The sequence below is a fragment of the Haliotis rubra genome, unplaced genomic scaffold (assembly GCF_003918875.1).
Source record: "Haliotis rubra isolate DU_JTF1 unplaced genomic scaffold, ASM391887v1 Scf13, whole genome shotgun sequence".
Taxonomy (NCBI): domain Eukaryota; kingdom Metazoa; phylum Mollusca; class Gastropoda; order Lepetellida; family Haliotidae; genus Haliotis; species Haliotis rubra.
Window position 1 is genome coordinate 1789602 of NW_025765225.1, and position 20202 is coordinate 1809803.

Genomic DNA, 20202 nt, shown 5'->3' on the forward strand with positions numbered 1-20202 from the left:
TAATTTGGCCAAATCCGGGTTACAGTTTCCTGAAGTTGATTTATTTAAATTTCAACCAACCCCTAAAGATTATGAAAATGTTTTATCGAAATCTGTTACAAGGAGTTGGCAACAGTTGTGGGATACAGGTACTACCGGCCGACATATGTACAAACTTAGACCATCACTAAAATCTGGTCATAAAATTCGTCGTCGTAAAAGGCGTGATGAGGTTATTCTTTCACGTCTAAGACTTGGACACTGTGGGCTAAATGCCTACAGGAGTATTATAGATAAGACGGTCTCTTCTAAATGTGGCCATTGCAATTTGGAGACGCCTGAAAACATCGAACATTATCTAATTACATGCCCTGGGCATAACAACATAAGACAAAATCTCAGAAGTGCTGTACTTGAGGTTGATGATGTATTCTCATTAGAAACAGTTTTGGGCCCCAATATCATGTATGGGTCTGTGCAACGGGCAGTTTTAGATTTTGTCTCGTCATCTGGAAAATATGATGTAATCTAGACAGGCTCTCGAATGGCTTAGATAGATTTAGTTCTGTGGTTTTAAATCATTTTAACACTCTGTCATCTGAACCTACTGCTTTTTTATTGAATGAGTATTTCATGTTTCAGAAATGGAAGTGATTACTTAAGGTTTTTAATCCGTAACACGAGGCAGAGGTTATTCCATATATGTATACATCTATCCAAATTAATAGTGTTGTCGTTTCTTCTATCTTAGCTAAACAATTCCTTTTGGCGATGAAATTACATATGATTGTTTATTAAATCAAGTCAATGTGTTGGGCGCAAATAGGCCTCTTATTGGCCCACGTCGCCCTAAAACTATAAAACCAACCAACCATCGACATACTCAGCCCTATGTTCTGTTGATAACTAGTGACCCGGATACACGACGCACCTAGATTAGACAGGTGACAGTTGAACAGCGGCTTAATAATGGGGCTCTCTTTCCCAGCACTCCTGGTCCTGTTGGTCAGTGTGACCAGGTAAATACTTACAAAAATGTATCTAAGTAGCTATGGTATTGCCATTCTATCGACTAATGCCCTTCGCGGTCGACTAAACTCTATTCTATTGACTAATGCTGACGACTGAAACCTTGTATTTCTGTCTTGTCGACAGGTCACGTTGGACACCTTGATATATCTATTCTTTAGGGGCGGTGGGGTAGTCTAGTGGTTAAAGCGTTCGCTCGTCACGCCGAAGACCCGGTTCGATTCCCCACATGGGTACAATGTGTGAAGCCCATTTCTGGTGTCCCCCACCGTGATATTACTGGAATATTGCTAAAAGCGGCATAAAACTAAACTCACTCAATAGATTATGCGTATGTGGATAGTCCAGGTATTAATGTTCTATGGACCAAATCGACATCTTCGTAGCCAGCTGGTTACATATGCCACATCATAATGCACTCATTTTACCAGAGTCGGTCTTATTTGCTTATCATAGGACCCCACTATGCCCTCATTTCAGAAAAAAATACAGCTCTGGATTACACATGTTCATTTGCAGTTCACAAATACAAGACATATCTTGTCACCAGATGCATAGACAATATTAGCAAAGTGTGTCGTAAAACCCTTTACCTCGGGCGTGTGATATAAGCACTTTTTCTGAACGTTACACAATTATAGTGTTTTGAGCAACTATGCATCTCACCCATGTTTAAGGTTACATAGAAGTAGTTAAGGTTATTGTCCACATTTGCATAAAACGGATCGTGTTTCCAAATTCAGCAGATTGGATTTTCTCATCGATAGCACTATTGATAAAGTCAAAGATGAGCAAGATAAGTCATGAAGCCAAAATGTGTCTTTTTTCGTAAGTAGAATACTGTGTCTCGAAGCTATATTTTACATACATTGTACGCTCTTTATAAACATTATGAAAAGAAAGGAGCTTATGACACTACCCTCACCCAAACTAGCAAAGTCAACAAAACTCGACTTAAGCATACCCTGACCTACCGCCATTGAAAAAATTAGAATTATTCCAGCTATATGGCAGCGGTCTGTAAATAATCGAGTCTGGACCACACAATCCAGTGATCAACATCATGAGCATCGATCTACGCAATTGGGATACGATGGCATGTGTTAACCCGACCCGATCCCGCTAGTCGCCTCTTACGACAAGCATGGGATACGGCAAATCAATTCGCACCCGGATATTCTCGGGCTGCTTCGTAAATGAACAACACACAAAAACACACCAATAATGGTAATTGAAAATTAAGTGGATAGTACCTGCATCGTTCCGTAACAACCTTTACCATGAAATTAATGGGATGACGTGTCTCTTCTTTCGATGAACCTTCAGCAGCAGCAGCTCTTACCCACGACCATTACAACCTGAAGAAACAACTGATCACTTCCTAGCTGGGGCCCTACTCAGTTACTCTGTCAACCTGACTGGCTGCAAGGTGGTGTCTCAGACATCCCCTCCCATCAAGACCAACGACTTTGGAGACGACATCAGACACGGCCGCTACGTCATGCACGGCCCCCTTAACAACCTCACGTTCTGGAGACAGCGTTTTGTGGATGACAAACACTCCACAAGAAGTGGTGGGTAGCATGTTCTGAATTAGCATTATGCATTTCTTCTGCCTTTATTAAGTTATCATAAACATGTTTATGTCGCAGACAATCTCAAAGAGATTCAAATTGGTATGGCAATAATATAATTTGAAGGTTATTTTAACAATGCTCGAGTTTATTCTTGTTTTCATAATCTGTTCTAAGGCCCCACGTCCCGCCTCACTGGCATCCAGATGGACGCCACTGGCTACGCTTACGTCTACATACACGACTATGACCCGAAGACGTTGACCAGATTGGCTTATCTACACATGGAGTGTTGGGCCATGACAGGTATATTCGACATTGCGTATCATAACGTCTTAAGTTCTTTTGTTGTAATGAGAAGACAGACAGATGTTTATTCACGTACAGGAGCCACCAGCCTATTATAGAGATACAGAGCATGATCAACACTGTTTCACATGAAACGAACAAGACTTAATAGTACAATGACGGTATTTGGATAGAAGCAACGCAATCAATCAATACAAGATGTAGCTATACGACAGATATTTCTTCGAAAGTGGAATTACGCTTCTTCAAACGAGAAACACGTAATTTGCAAGGTATTTACAGATATTACGTTTTTTACTGGAAAATAATGAAAGCATTTGTCAAGAGTTGGAAAGGTGATAATATTGAGGAAGCATGGAGCACAATTGTTGCAAGAAGTGGGCACAAAACAAAAGTGGTATTAATCCTCAGTTGTTGGGATAATACGCATTGGGCATAAACGTTCATATCTTGGTACTTGGTACTATCTGCTCGTTTCTAAAACAAGACTGTCTTTTAATTTAAATTTAATAAAATTATAATTTGAAGTATTTGAGCAGCTGAGCTGGATATTGGCGCTATGCAGATATTAGCATAATAAACAAGTGGCTTCCACAGCTTCGTTTGTCCAACAGGACGGTCCGAAATCCCCGCGATTGGCCAGACGACCTATCAGACGTCGGTTGTTATTCCAAGAGCACGAAGCAGCACGACGGGCTTGATGTCAAGCTCGACGCCACTTGAATTTAACAGCATGGGGAAGGGCGCACTCGTCGGACGAAAGTCTATTACTTTTGTTCATGACAAAATTGTGTTTGGCGCCGCAGAAACACTGCATATGTACAACAGAATAGCTTGGAGCAAGTACCGTTAGGCGGGGGTTCATTGATGGTGAGGTTCTTCTCACATGACTGTAAAGTTGACCTTATGACGATCAGACAAAATCTGAATGGACAACCGTTCATCACTGACATCCTGGACAGGGTTGTTGTGCCACATTTCTATAAACATCCTCTGAAACACAAAGCCAGCCTTCATGGACGACATTGCTAGGCCACATCTTCCACGTACCGTTGGTGATTTCATGCGTAATTTAAAGGCGAGAGCAACTCGACCTTGGCCCGCCAAGAGTTCAGGTCTCAATCCCAGAGGACATGCTGAAAACGCCAACGAAATACTCCAGTACAAAATCTTGCTATTGAAACAGGCCCTCCATCAGGAATTGAACGCAATTCCTGAACGTCAATTTCAACGTCCATTACAGTCAATGAGGAGTCAGATATTATTGCATTTGGCAGAGGTTACACCAGATACTGAAGTTGTGCTCAGTTATTGATACTTATGTCATTTCTTGAGGGTTATGTGTCAGAATCTTGTCGAAAACGACCGCCCTTATTAATGTCATACGGCCATAGTTATCAACACTTCAAAATGAGTCATGCTTTTCTTTTATAAATAAACTATAGTTTTTCGTTCTTTCTGCGTTCGTATTTTGCTATTTAATTATTCCTTGAGGGTTAATTGTCACCAGATAGTAAGTTCAATTAAGGTTTGGATAAGTTCTTTTGTTATGATTAATTGAAACATATTGATACCATGACAAGCATGGCGTGTTGCGATACCTTTCTCCATGTGTATATTTCAGGGTTTACTCCAATTGCTCAAACGCCTAAAGGAAAACAATTACCCTTTGATGACATCAAAGCAGAGTTGCTGAAGGGATCTCTGCTCTCGTACAGCATCTACACCACATATTGCGAACCCAGGCCCAAGAACTATACCCACCTATATGTGGATGCTGGGCCTATTGATGGTGAGTATGTTCTGCAAAGTGATGGAAAGATTCTGTCATTTGTTAATGATGAGGATATTTCTTGGGACAACCGTAAAGCGACCTCCGGTTTATTACGATGGATGTTGTCAGTAGGACCTGAGTAGAATGGTAACTGTTTTCACTACAGCTGATGTCATCAATGAAAAGCGGTTATTATATCTGTGTGTTATTGTTACACGTTTCTGCATCCGTTCCGTCTCTGGGATTTTGTGAATTGCTGTGATGCCAAAGCAATAGCGTTTTTGTTTAAGAACCAAAACCTCAAATATTGCGGAAGGACTGAAAGTTCCGATCATATCCTAAGACATAATAGTGCATAAGCCCCATAGGTAAAATACACAGACACTTCTGCTCAGGTACTACCTGATAAGACCTGTTAAGATCCGGGTTTGAATTGGTCTTCAGCAACCGATGCTTGTCGTAAGAGGCGACTAACGGGATCGGGTGGTCAGGCTCGATGACTTGTTTAACACATGTCATCGTATCCCAACTGTATAGAGCGTACCTTACGATATTGATCACTGGCTTGTTTTGTCCAGACTCCATTATGGACTAGACAAACAAACAAACTACCTGATGGCTAACTGGATGTTAACGACGTTTCAGAGTATCGACTGGACCAGGACGGCAGCGTCGTTTTCACCTACCGGGTTGTGGACAGTGACTTATCAATGGATATCATAACAATCAAGATGACATCATCAGATGATATCACCTTAGAGAAATACACGTATTCACAAGTAAAGGGGAATCCGAGTCAGTTAGTTACAAAAACTTGCAAGTACACAATAGGAACATTTGGTTTTAGTGTGTATAAAATAACGTCCCCACAAACTTGATACAGGAAACGATATGTATGAGATTCCACAGTGTTGAATAAAACACTCTGTAAATGATCTGTCAATGTCTTTCTGTTTAGCAAGTATTTTAAATAGTTTATTTTATGTTAGTTTGTAGTTTGCCTAATATTGTTCAGTATTGAAATCATGTGCTGGTCATGTAGCCATTATTGTCTTACAGATTGATCAGTCTCATAAGGATGTATACAAGAAAGAGTATGTGAAGAAAGGACCACATATATATATATATATATATATATATCAACTGTGAGTAAGTGAGCTTGAGTGAGTGAGGGAGTGTGTGTGAGAGTAAGTGTGTGTGTGAGAGAGAGGAGAGAGTGTGTGTGAGTGAGAGAGAGAGAGACAGAGAGAGGGAGAGAGACGAGAGAGAGAGAGAGAGAGAGAGAGAGAGAGAGAGAGAGATTGAGGGAGATCAACAGACTAACCATTCCATATAAATGTAAAACGTCAAAGCCAGAGATAATCTGTCTCAGTTGCCTGCCAAAACAGATTCCATTGTACATGAAAGGTAAAAAAGCAATCACAATCCACAAGCGTGAGTAAACAGTGGAGACATGTTCTGTGATACTAATGTGAACACGATCAAAGTAATCTTGAGGACTATGTGACTATCAGATTGTGCGTAGTCATGGTGACCATACTTTCCAGCAATTTTGATGGTGTTGATTGTGTTTTCCTCTCAGATTGCAGGTAATAAGGTGTTTTTTCGTTTTAGTAAGAGTAAAATATGTTACAATTACCATTTTAAAACGCGTAATTTCGTTTACAAAGCATACACAACAACATATAGTATTTTCCTATCGACATAAGAAAGTGGGCGGTGCTTGATTAATGGCTATATGTATGTACACTAAGATCACTGCAATTCGTAATATCGCATTTCTAAACTCCTTGTGCATCGGCTTTGCTATACACATAAGCAAACAATACCTAAACACCAACACCAGAAAATAGGTTAGTAGGTCGTTGCAGAAATCAGATTAAAGCTGATCACCTGCTGTCGTACACGAAGAGGCTAACATGATCCCACCTTGTAGTTTTGCCATTCTTTTGTTAAGTATTCATTTGGGGTATGTTGAACGTTGTATAAGTGATCATGATGTGTTTTATCGCATTTTCGTTCATTCTAGTAGGTAATCATGCTCATTTGACTGAGGTATCGTTTGTTGGTTACTGGAGAGGGTTAGTAGATAGAACGTAAAGGAGTGGATAGGTGAAGAGTGGGTGTCACAAGATGGAAGATTTGCTGTGAGGAAGGGGTTAGGAGTTTGGCTGGGGTTTCTTGATGGAGAGGATGGAAGGGGCATAGAATACGATTAACTTAGTTGAACAAGCTGCTGAACTTTGCTGTCACTCTGATGAGTTGTCTTGCCCAGCTAACTGAGAGTGTTAGTTTAATTCCTGTTTTTTTAAAACTATTTCCATTGTTGTAGATGTCTTATTTTGATAAACCAAGTGAGTAAGTGAGTGAGTGAGTTAAAATTTAAAGTCCCATCGGCAGTATTTCAGTCATATGGTGACTATGAAAGTTGTAAATTTGTATATGTAACCATGAAATATAAACAAACTTATATGCTTACTTGTCTGCGAAGGACAGTAAAATAACTATAGGCTATAGCAGATTTATACTTAAAACTAGCATATAACCATAAAACACTGTTTCTCAGTTTAACGGTACAATTTTAAAATGGGTTATAGATTGCCAACAACTGAAGGTAGATCACCATAATAGGGACCATGGGGACTTAGAGTACATTTGCTTCCTGCATTGACTCTTGCTGGATTTACACCATCCCTTCAGTTGTAAGAAGATAAAGCAAGAGTGGATATGGTGCAGGCAACCAGAGGAACTAAAAAATCGGAGCAATATTGGATTCTATCTTGATCATTAGATTTTGCCACGAGTAAGGGGCGCAACTGTCCATAGCGAATACTGAAACCTTTATCTCCAATCAATCACTCACTTTAGAAGTCTTTAGTAGAACAGACATCTCTTGTACATCTGTTTCACCTAGTAGATGTGTGTCTGCCTGGGCGCCCAAGCTCTTAAATCCCGGGGAGTTCCTTGACTATTACACCAACGCCGCAGCTCTCAGCTACTTCGTGAACATCAAGCAATGTACCAAAGACATCTACAGCAACATTACAATGTATTCGTATGGGGACGTCATCACCAATGGCTACGTGATCAGTTACCCCACGGGGAAGTTCATCCTGACGTACAGCTCAGACAGAGAGGTAGATGGGAGGCACCTGAACCTATCTGGTTAGTTCTAACATACACCATAGACAAGAACCCTAAAACAATCTGAACACGCGTACACACGTCTCAGTCCTCACTAACAACTAATGAGTGAGTGAGTTTAGTTTTACGCCTCCTTTGGGTAGCAATGTGCCAGCAATATCACGGCGGAGAGCACCAGAACTGTGCTTTACACATTGTACCCATTTGGCGAATCGAATGCGAGTCTTCGGTGTGACTAGCAAACGCTTTAACCCCTAGGCTACCCCATCGCCCCAAACAACTACTAACTTAACGTGGACTGTGTGGTAATATGTATGTGAAATCGAATTTACATTTGGTTCTTTTCAGGTCCTGCTATCAGATCAACAGGCATTGCTCTTGGAGACTCAAGAGATGTGATTGTTGATATGAACGACCTCAACCCCGCTACCTGAAGTGTAATGGACCAATCAGAAGTTATCTGCAAAAACGACGGAAACGCCCAAGGGTGCTTATAAGTAACTATAGAGAAACTGTTCTGCGGATGGTACATGGATAGACATAACTATTACATACCTACATGTACCCGCGTAGATCCGGATCTTCAACAACCCATGATTATAGTAAGAGGCGACTAACGGGATTAGGTGTTAAGGCTGACTTTATTCATCGTATCCAGATTGCGTAACTAGATGTTCATGCTGTTGCTCACGGGAGTGTCTGGTCCAGGCACGAATATTTACAGACAACCGCCAAATAGCTGGAATATTGCTGAGTAGCGCGTTAAAAACAACAACAAAAAAGACATACATATATGTGTATGGACATTTGTTTCAACTAAAGCTGAATTTGGTAAAAACAGAATGCATAACTCTTCCTGACTATTCTTCAGTGGTTTCCAGTTGTTTGCTCAGACGCCCAAAGGAACTCTACTGACGACCTTGAACGATGTCCAGATGTCGCTTATGACTGGGGAGATTGTATATTACGTCTTTGATATCTATCATTGCTTACCAGTCGAACCGTTAGATGCTAAACAGTACTACGCTGGAAGAATCGTTGGTACGCAGAATAATTTAACCACATTTACATAAACACATGCAGACGTGTTTCCAAATACTTAACGGACTATTATGCATAAAAATACATTTTAATGGGTGGAAATTATTAACATAAATAACCAATGCTGTATGACCCTTCGTACATCATTATATTGTCGATATAGTTATCTTGCCCAGCTAATTGAGGAAGTGATAACAGAATATTCAGAATAGTTTTCGATGTCATCCATATATGTTTTCATTTAATTTGTGGACAGATACGTCTACTTCATAAGCTATTACCATGGACAGATATGACCAGTTACCCGTGCAGATCTGGGTTAGAATTTGTCTTCGGCAAACAATGCTTGTCATAAGATGCGATCAGGTGGTTAGGCTGGATGACTTGGTTAACGCATGTCATCGTATTCAAATTCAGTAGATCGATGCTCATGATGTCGATCACTGGATTGTCTGGTCTCGATTATTTACAGACCGCCGCCATGTAGCTGGAATATTGCGGAATGCGGCGTTACGCAACAGCCGATACTGCACACTCAGAGTGAGTGAGTGAGTTAAAATTTTACGTCACATCGGCAATGTTTCGGCCATATAGTGACGAGAAACATTTGGTTTAACTATCAGAAATATCTGTCGCAAAGGACAGTTAAACATAAGCAAGATTGCACACTCAGAACGTATATAGATACTGGCTCCTACAGGAATCCCTACAGTCGAGCGGGTAGCTGCTTCAGCCATTAAGGGAAGATATAATCACCTTATGTCCAGACTCAGTAATTAAACAATTACCGGATAAATCTGTGATTGAAACAGACGAGTACCGTGTTGAAATAGGCCTTTGCCTTGCTGAATATCACAATGTGGATGCTTTAAATAACAGTGCGACAAGACATCCTTCTTTGGAAGTATTTCAGAGAACTTCACGCGATATTATGGCTCCATATTGCAAAAATACCGCAATCATATCCTGTCGTGTGTGCCATGGTTATCCGAAACTGTGTCGCTTTCCTTCCGCAATAATCCTGTGTTAATTCAGTCATAGTATTTCCGCAGCATTTCAACACTAATTCCGCAACAACTGTGATTCTGCAGAAGTAAGATGATAATTCCGGAATCATGTGTACCGTACTGAAACGGGGGCCGTAGTCTTGATAATACTGTTGGATTTGTATGGACCTTTACAGAAGTTAAGTAATGATATATTAGTTAGTTTTGAACAGTTGGTTATGGCATTTAATGATATTTAAGTTATTCAGTCGTTTTATTTTCAGATTTCCGAATCAACAAGAAAGGTGCTAGGGTGTTTTCTGATCGTCTCCTTGGTCTCGGTTTTATTACAGTCTTCAATGTTGAGCTGACGTCCGAATCTGACATCACGATTGACATGTACATGTACTCCAGACAAACATCGGAGTCAACCCATTTGGCCAACAAAACGTGCACATATGGCGATACCTTCAAAATCTACAAACACTCTTTATAAATATAGTGTTGACACAAAGCCAATGGATTAATAAAATTACTCGTTTCCCTATTAGTTTGTCCCAACTTTTTTGTTACTTTGACTGTACTTGTGTTTCGATTATTGTCATTCGTTATTTTGAGAATTTGATTCAATTGCAAGAAGTACGTTTTGTTCCTTCCTTTAGAGCGAGTAAGTGAGTTTAGTTTTACTCCAATTTTACCAATATTCCACCAGAAATGCGCTTCACACATTGCATCCATTGGGGAATCGAACCCAGGTCTTCGGCGTGACTAGCGAACGCTTTAACCACTAGATTACCCCCACCGCTCCACCTCCTTAGATTAGGGTAATGTCCTGTGTACAAACCTCGGGGTTATTACACGCCCAATGTACCTATGTACCGTACGTATAATTGTATGAAACAACAACATGCCTTCATTTGAACATGCCTTCTTTTTGGACGTGGATCGCACTCCCTTTTTGGAACTGGCAACTATGTTAAAACAGCAATAACTCCAGACCATAGGATTTGCCTTCATTGTGTCAGTTGCTTATAACGAGAACATTCGACTGTATTACATATATTGACAGTGTATTGGTTTTCAATATTCACCAACCACAATGCAATGCTATGAAATGTCACCGTATGGTCAAAGTTACCCTGTACACAAACAATGATCCATATTCACCTTTGGACATATCAAATCGTCTTCTCATGACGAGTCACGAGTCACAGCAGGTTGTATAGAGTTCTCGATATAAACAACTCACTGCTCGAGAGGTCAAAGATACGACTGGTGTATACAGAAGCGGCTCATTATATCGGGTTGTCTGACACAAAGGACATTAAGGAAAAGTGTTGACATGAAAACCTTCCTGTTGGTGATCACCATTGGGCTGATGTATGTACAGAGTTGAGCATTAGACAATGTTGTATAATAGAAATATGTTTACTGAATTAGGAGCCATTGTTATTGACCAGGGCCTAGATTTTCGAAGCTCTCTTAGCGCTAAGATAGCTGTAAGTTAATGTTAATGTATGGCACTTACAACCTTTCTTAGCGCTAAGAGAGCTTCGAAAATCAATCTGGGCAATACCTGTGCCCGTATTTCGCAACTGATTCATGCATCATGCTTACGTCCCACCTCGTGCCCGTACACCGTTTCATAACTGTAAAGTGGTGAACGACTGAGTCAGTGCTTTGTCATTTGCTTTCGTCCCACATAGAGCTGATACACCGTTACATAACTGTAATATTGTTCTAAGCGGCATTCAAACTTTTAACAAGTCCGTTTGATTTCATTTGAGACCGATGAATTGCTCACTAACACAAAATCTAATAAATACAACAAAACCAAATTTTGCACAGTCAAATAAAATCGACAGACCAACTCTGATATTTTGTCTCATAATTTTGGTCACAGAAATAATACAAGTTGTTTAACAAACGATCATTATTTTGTTGTCACTTTTCGCTATTTCTTACGAGGGGGGACCACTTCCTGGTTGAACAGCTAGGTAATCAACAAGCATGTGTAGTGAAATTTCAATTTCACATGTGGTACCCTCACCTTTGGCTGTTCTACCAGCAAGTGGTCCCCTTCGTAAGAAGAGTTGGTCTGTCGATGTCATGTTACTGTGCAATATTTGGTTTTAAAATTCTTGTATTTATTAGATTTTATATGTTAGTGAAGTCCAAGTTCATCGGTCTCAAATCGTCATCAATTCCCGGGTTCGAATCCACACTTGTTAAAACTTGTGAAAAATTTCTTTGTCTATATATGATACACTGGAATTTCCTATATGTTATTAACCCAAAGTCCAAGGGTACTTAGGTACTTAGTGAGTGAGTGAGTGAGTTAAAATATAACGTCACAACGGCAATATTTCAGCCATATAGTGACGAGAACAAAGTTAGTATATATGATAAATACCTGTCACGAAGGACAGTACAACTTTAGCAACGTATCACAGAAGTCTAAAAAGTAAATCATTCAAAAAATGCAACTCGATATGACATATATTAACATTAAAACACGGTCTATGTACCACCAACAACCAAAGCTAGGCCACCTTGCCGGGCTTCATTGGAAGAAGGGTATTTAGTGTTATAACGCTTTCATTTATAAGAACCTTATTGTAAGGTTAGTGTCGGTTGCTGTAGGGAGGGCAGATTATGTTTACCTTTGTCCCGAACGTATTGTGTCATTCTTTTGAAATATTTCCCATCAATTTTTGTTCTAACGGCTGGATAGTATTATCTTTAACATTAAATCGAAACTGTTTGTTCTCTGGCGTTATATATGTACCACATTTCGTATTACACACATGTAATAAAGTTAGATCGTCGTAAATCATACGTAACAACATGAAATAGTTCGGGATAACGAGATTTCAGTTTATGATTTTTGAAAGAAGGAAACTTTCTCAACTAGCATTGCCTTAGCAGTAGATATATTTCACGCAGTTGATACAGAAACACGAGCCCTATAGAACGCTGTGGTGTCGTTGTGCTAGCGACAGCGTTGGCGTGAACCTCCATGTATTTACTCACTCGGGGCGGTGGTGTAGCATCACTCGTCACGCAGTTCGACCCGGGTTTGAATTGTAATTATGTGTTAGGCTAAATCTGGTGATCTCGGCAAGATACTGCTGAAATATTGCTATGTGCTCAATTCCCAAATTACCCACATTGCTCCATGACTTTTGGAGAATATTTAGGATCGGTGTGAATAGTTTCACATCGATCTTCTATGGATGAATCGCTGATTTTATGGCTATTTGAACGATATATGCTAATGAAAGATACAAACGGTTGATACGCTTTTTCCTTTTTTTAACAAGATTAGCCGGGTGCTCCTGCAAACCATCACAGCTATCATTTGGAGATGCTGTCAAGTTTCTCAAAGTCGGGGGTCAGATATCCTACGACTTGAATATCAGCAAATGCAGCAACAATCTTCCCAAGGATATCCCATCCTTCTCGTGGGGGGACAGGGTAGACGACGTCATCATCTTGGATGAGGGGACCGACTTCTCGGTAGAATTCTCTATCACCAGGAAGGTCAACGGCATAAGGTATAACCTGACAGGTAGGTCATTCAACAAATGTCGGACTTGTCCCGTTGAACCATGTCATCCTGCATGTGGGATTTAATCCAGAATTCAATCACACGTGATAAAGTCCAGTTTAGTCTAAAGTGAGTCAGTGAGTTAGTTTTACGCCGCACTCAGCAATATTCCAGCTATATGGCGGCGGTCTGTAATTAATCGAGTCTGGACCAGACAATCCAGTGTTCAACAGCATGAGCATCGATCTACGCAATTGTGAATCGATGACATGTGTCAACCAATCCAGCGAGCCTGACCATCCAATCCCGTTAGTCGCATCTTCCGACAAGCATGGGTTACTGAATATTCTAACCCGGAACTTCACGGGTCTTAAGGCTAAAGCATACAGATATATATATATATATGTAGGGCCAATGCACTGGGGTACACCGGCAGGCCCAGAGACAATACACTAATTATTGTCAACTACAAGAGATCATACGGATCTGGTCATACAGGCATATACATGTACATGTGTCTTACATGCTGATATTCTCTCCGCAATATTCTGTAAATAACCAAGTCTAGATCAATGCATACATATTCGGGTGGGTTGAATGCAAGCCAAATGAAATACTGTACATACACGTGTATGAGCCAATAACTGTTTTGTAGGTTGAATACAAAACCCACACACCCAACATATGTCTATCAAATCATGTAAGAGCCATTCTCACAAGATATTGTTGAAATGTATAACGATTTGCAGTTTACTCGGGGTCGACAGTAAATGACGATTTAGACACAACGCTGGTTTACTCAGAAATTGTCAGTATCAAAAGAACACAACGAAACATGTCACGATTTGTAGTGAGTGAGTGAGTTTAGTTTTACGCCGCTTTTAGCAATATACCAGCAATGTCATTGCGGGGGGACACCAGAAATGGGCTTCACACATTGTATCCATGTGGGGAATTGAACCCGGGTCTTCAGCTTGACGAGCGAACGCTTGAACCACTAGGCTACTCCACCGTCCCTTTGTCAGATGAAAGGGAAAGTAAACTTAACATAGCATATTTTAATACCTCAAATACAACCACGACACACGACACCACTATTAACTATAAATCATATAGTATGATTTAGAATTACAGACCAGGCCCTGATTTCTCAAAACAAACTTAAGTCTGAGTTTAGACTTAAGTTAGAGTTTTTCCTCAAAATTGAGAAAATGCATTTCCCAAAATGAACTGAAATTGATATTAAACTCAAACATAATAGACAATTTGAGTTTGGTGGATAGATTACCTAAGTTGTTTGTGGATTTTTATTTAAAATGCAGTTGAATAAACAACTCAGTTTGAAATTTGAGTAAAAACTTAAGTTTGTTTCGAGAAATCGGGGCTTGAAAAGTGTCGCAGATTGAGATAAACCACTCAGCTCAATATTATCCAAAACTTGCGTCAGCTTCATAAAACGATTTAACTTCATTTTATTTACCATTTCACTTCCGATCTTTTCTATTTTAACACGTTACCATTTATACGTTGACTTATATTGTATACATTTTACAGATTAACATGACTCTTTTATCAGTGTCATTAATGTTTTGAATGGCATGTAGAAGTCATTAACATAGCCAGTGACAATGTATTGATGTCGACTTCTGTATTAAAAGGAACACAACGTTTCGGAGTGTCTCCCTTCTTTTTCATCGTGTATTAAAGTAGAAGTCATCCAGAAACTTCCCTCACTTACCAATATAATTGCTCGCTACATTAGCTGTGTTTGTGTTCGGTTGTTCACCGACACACACTGTTATGGTTGACCTCTCCAGCGCGCAACCATCTCGTCAGAAAACAATGCCGCTATATAGAAAGGAAAGTGTTGGTGTTCAGAATAGACAGACGCTGGAATACTTCGAGTTAAAGAATGTTTTACCGGGACAGAAAACATAGGATTTTTTTAGAGAGTGGCACGGCACACAGGTGCCAGTTAAGACAGGGTACAGCAATACAGAAATATGACCATCTTTCTTTTTTGTAAAATGAAATGACAGTTTTTCTCTTTTCCACCTGTGATCAGATCGCCCTGTACGGTTCACTCAGGTATCCATCAGTAACGACCAGGTTTTTGTGGAGATCACGGACGTCAATGAAGATGTTCCCGACTTTCTTTCAACAGGCTCTATTCAGTGTGCAAATAAAGATGGGTGAGGCCTTTATTTTGAAAAGTATCACATGCTTGCTTGAGTCCCTTGAACATTCTGGAGATTCCCAGCAAGCGATGTCACAGAGAAGCCCCAAAACACTCGGTATCAAATGATTTCATTACATTGTACTTGGATAGGTAGGCCATCGGAGAGGCCTGATCTCTATCATTGTCTCTCTCTCTCTCTCTCTCTCTCTCTCTCTCTCTCTCTCTCTCTCTCTCTCTCTCTCTCTCTCTCTCTCTCTCTCTCTCACTCTGAGAGGATTTAATCACGTGTCCATTAATTTTTTAAATCTACACCATGGTTTGCAGTTACCTGCTCATTGTGTAACAAATACTGTTTCCAGCGGTGTTGTTGTCAACAAGTTGTCCACACCAGGGGGAGAGGTGACCACCCAGGAGGACCTCATCAACCACCTCCGCATGGGCTACGACTTGACCTACGTGCTTCAGTGGGATAAGTGCTCCCCGGGTAACACTACGACCAACAAGTGGTGGTCAGGGAGAATATCGGGTGAGGGAAGGGGATGTAAGCAGCAAGTATATGAATGCCAGGTTGGTTGGTTGGTTGTTGAACGCTGCATTCACCAATATTCTAGCTCTGTGGCGCCGCCCTGTAAATAATCGAGTCGGGACCAGACATTCCAGTGATCAACAGCATGAGGATCGATCTGCACAATTGGGATACGATGACATGTGTCAACCAAGTCGGCGAGCCTACTCGATCCTCTTATGGCAAGCATTTGGTTGCTGAGGTCCAATTCTAACCCGGATTTTCACGAGTGACAGGTAAATGAGAGCATCAAGATTGAATACAGGAAACGTGCGTACATGAGTGAACGAGGGAATTAAGGCGTTGTGAGTGAGTGAATGAGGGATAAGTGAGAACCAAGGAGTGTCTGAAGATTGAGTGAGTGGTACATGAGTGTGAGGGGAAACTGAGGAGAAAGTGGAGAAAGGAGACCGAGGAGAACGTGAACAATTGTGAATAAGGTGGTGGGTTTTGAAGAGTAAGAGATCATATTATGGATGACCATCAGTAATATGTGTTTTTCCTGGAACGTGTACATATTTCTTTCCAGGTTATCGGTTTGGCCACAACGGTGGCGTCAGCTTCACCCAAATTGTAGACAGTGCCCAAAAGGAATTCTTCATTGAAGTCAGTGTCATGAAGTCCAGTGTCAAGGTCCAGATGTTCAACATTGAAAGGTTACAAAGACAGCAGGGGTCGACGGAAACAAGGATGTGTGCATTAGGCCAGAGCTATCGTGTCTTTACACACCAAGACGCATAGTGCCCTTCAAACGATCAATAAATCCTGCCTGTATTTAGTTCTTGCTTCAGTTGTGTTATATATGATACACTTAATGAATGTGATGGTGGCTGATCTTCAGGGACCGAGCAGTAAATATTCCAACTGTGGAGGTGTTTTGGTTGCACATCTAGCACATGTTTGGGGAGCATTTGAGTCAATTCAATTTCCAGTATTTTAATTCTCTTTTCCCCAAACTAATGTCGAACAATGATGAAGTACAGCATGTGAAGCCCGCCCTTTGAATACACCACTACACACGATATAAAGCCAGATTCATTCACTCACTCAAGGAGGAAAACGCTTGGTGGTGATTAGGATTTTTGGTAGTAACTATTCATGCTGCTGATCGCGACCATTTCTGGAACAGATAAACCATAAGTAGATATGACAGTTATGCGAAACGGCCTAACACATTACTGAATGAGTGAGTTTAATTTTACGCCGCTTTTAGCAATATTCCAGCAATATCACGGCGGGGAATACCAAAATTGGACTCCACACATTGTACAAATGTGGGGAATCGAACACGCCGATCTCCTTAACCTCTAGGCTACATCACCGCCCCAATTAGTGAATGACCACACGCTTAATTCAGCATACTCATTTATTTTGCCCATTCCTTCCAATATTTGGGGCGGTAGGGTAGCCTAATGGTTAAAGCGTTTGCTCGTCACGCCGAAGGCCCGGGTTCGAATCCCCACATGGGTACAATGTGTGAAGCCCATTTCTGGTGTCCCACCGCCGTGATATTGCTGGAATATTGCTAAAAGCGGCGTAAAACCAACACTCAGTCAGTCAGTCAGTCAAAGCATATACAGTGAAGCGCTCATAAAATTATGGACATGTCAGGTGTATATTTATATCTGTAATACATTGTTCAGAGGTTTCCATTTGGAATTAAATTCCGTGATATTGCTGGAATATTGCTAAAAGCGGCGTAACGCCATACTCAATCACTCCTTCCATTATTTAAGGGATGTATTACGTTTTTGTGCACTTGTGAGTGAGTGAGTTAAGATTTTAAATCACATCGGCAGTATTTCAGCCATATAGTGACTAAATCAAGTTATAAATATATAAAACAATTTAAAGTAAATTATAAAATTCTGTCAACGAAGGACAGTAAAACAACTAGATTAGCACTTATCAAAGGATAACAGTCACACAGAACGGGTTAATGCGAATTAATACGAAATTTGTGACCGTTATGAAACGCATCAGAGATGTTTTTCTTTGGTCTGCATAAAATGCATTTGAATCAGGATGTCGGTGCTGAATCATTTTTAATCGATTCAGCCGGACAATGTTTTCACACTGTGGCATACACTATTCTTCCCTGTATATTTGTATTGCCATGTGTCGCGTGATAAATGTGCGTATTCGCGACCGGCACCATCTGAACAAACTCAAACACGTAGGTGATAGTGAAATTCAAGGTTCCTGCTTTCAAAATGAATGGCCATGCGGAACCACATTTCTTTACGGATTTTAGGAATATCGGAAGCAGCTAGGTCTTTTGTCAAAGGGAACTACAAGAGCAAACACAAATGTGTTATGAAAATAGATTTATTATATTATCAGAAAATTGCCCAAAATACGTGCAGGTCATGTGCCAATTGTCAAGGGCACAGTCAAGCTGTTCCCGTACAATGTTTTATTTTGTGATTCTCCTTATAAACGTACACAGAAGTAGTCTCATCCCTCTTCGACTTCCTGCAGTTATGGAAAAATAACATTCAGTTTTGATTTTGAAGTTGCATCGATTACTGAAGACTTTATGCAGATAGTTTGATACAGATTATGGCGCGGCGTTTAATCCGCAGCCACTATATATTTTTAAAGATTTCAAGTAACGAACTTACAAGGCACTGGTTTGAAGGTTCTCCACGATACAGCTAAATTGGCCCCGTAAATGTTGAAACATGTTTCATGGAAATCACTATGAAACTGTTTAATAATACACTAGATCGGTACATGTTTGTAAACGAACGAACTTTCATTGAGACGAAATAACACAATCTGCACTCAGTCTGGTAGTTTCCATAAATTCACATGGACACCATGCATAACAATTATCATGTAAGGGAGAAATTGTTAGGATCTGTTGATCAGAATGAACATATTCGTTATGTTTGATGCATAATATATCAATATTTGTCATATTGACCTCTTGTTGCGCTAATTGTATCTCTTTCAAACAGCCAGTGAATTTCCAGTTCAGAATCAACTGCAGCAAGAACATAGCATCATCACAATGGTTTATTTTGGATGTATTGACTTTCTTATAGTCAAGGTTGTCCAGGCCCCGGTTTCTCGAAACAAACTTGATCTCAGTTTTGACTTAAGTTAGAGTTTTTGCGTAAATTTGAGAAAACGCAAGAAAATGCATTTCAGAGAATGAACTTGAAATCGATATTAAATTCAAACATAGTAGACAATTTGAGTTTGGTGGATAGATTACTTAACTTGTTTGGGTTTTTAATTTTTTTAAATATAGTTGAGTTAAAAATTCAGGTGTTTCAAATTGTCAGTTTGGAATTGGAGTAAAAACTTAAGTCTGTTTCAAGAAATCGGCGCCTGACCTCGGATTTAGCATCATTTCTTAAAATTACAAATCTATTGTCCTCTCTCTCAGTCCCTGCTGTTTCATTTCGATGTGTTGCCGAGTTGCAAATGAGACTAAAGATGAGCTAAGCGAAATTAAATGACATACTTTGCTCAAGTTAAAGTGAATTTGGTTTTACGCCACTTTGACCAACATTCCAGTTCTATGAAGGCGTGTCAGTTTCATGTAGTAGGACTGTCTAAGTAATGCAGGTCTCAGACTTCCATGGTCATCGCGCTATTAAAACAATAAGCATAACCACGGGCAGCGTGGGATTTGAATCCACGATGTTTCTGGCGTGTAAAGGGGACGTGACTCTGTACAGCGAATTGCTATGCTTTATACCAGTGGTGCACCCGAACCCCGTTGAGGAATGAAAAGCTCAAATATGTTTTATAATATACAGATTCAGAAGCAACGCCCACCAGTTATTAATTGTAATGTAACCTTTACTAACCATTATTGGCCATTATTAACTATATAGCATACTGCTTTGCCTAAATTTAATTCCAAATGGAAACCTCTGAACAATGTATTACAGATATAATTATACACCTGACATGTCCATAATTTTATGAGCGCTTCACTGTATATGCTTTGACTGACTGACTGACTGAGTTTTGGTTTTACGCCGCTTTTAGCAATATTCCAGCAACATCACGACGTGGGACAACAGAAATGGGCTTCACACATTGTAACCATGTG

At 40.2% G+C, this 20202-nt stretch overlaps 3 protein-coding genes and 1 long non-coding RNA gene across 6 annotated transcripts; all 4 read left to right on the forward strand.

The window, feature by feature from the left end:
• The first annotated feature begins 874 nt into the window (after window positions 1-874).
• LOC124267106 lies at window positions 875-5559 on the forward strand. Of its 2 annotated transcripts, none has more exons than XM_046701960.1 (5): window positions 875-998; window positions 2335-2582; window positions 2760-2888; window positions 4516-4683; window positions 5311-5559. In XM_046701960.1, the coding sequence occupies exons 1-5, from the start codon at window positions 949-951 to the stop codon at window positions 5541-5543; spliced, it is 828 nt and encodes a 275-aa protein (XP_046557916.1). In that variant the 5' UTR covers window positions 875-948; the 3' UTR covers window positions 5544-5559. The 2 variants fall into 2 exon arrangements, with proteins under 2 accessions (XP_046557916.1, XP_046557918.1); XM_046701962.1 differs by having other exon boundaries at window positions 878-998; window positions 2338-2582.
• Window positions 5560-6564: 1005 nt separating this feature from the next.
• On the forward strand, window positions 6565-8243 carry LOC124267219. Its single transcript, XM_046702136.1, has 3 exons — window positions 6565-6634; window positions 7583-7830; window positions 8158-8243. The coding sequence occupies exons 1-3, from the start codon at window positions 6585-6587 to the stop codon at window positions 8241-8243; spliced, it is 384 nt and encodes a 127-aa protein (XP_046558092.1). The 5' UTR covers window positions 6565-6584.
• Window positions 8243-10236, forward strand: LOC124267109. Of its 2 annotated transcripts, none has more exons than XR_006895951.1 (4): window positions 8243-8296; window positions 8681-8850; window positions 9107-9168; window positions 10121-10236. It is a non-coding gene; the product is annotated as an uncharacterized LOC124267109 (long non-coding RNA). The 2 variants fall into 2 exon arrangements; XR_006895952.1 differs by having other exon boundaries at window positions 8244-8306.
• An 878-nt stretch (window positions 10237-11114) lies between these two features.
• On the forward strand, window positions 11115-16910 carry LOC124267107. The gene is made up of 5 exons (XM_046701963.1): window positions 11115-11216; window positions 13160-13407; window positions 15452-15578; window positions 15925-16091; window positions 16660-16910. The coding sequence occupies exons 1-5, from the start codon at window positions 11179-11181 to the stop codon at window positions 16869-16871; spliced, it is 792 nt and encodes a 263-aa protein (XP_046557919.1). The 5' UTR covers window positions 11115-11178; the 3' UTR covers window positions 16872-16910.
• Window positions 16911-20202: the final 3292 nt, after the last annotated feature.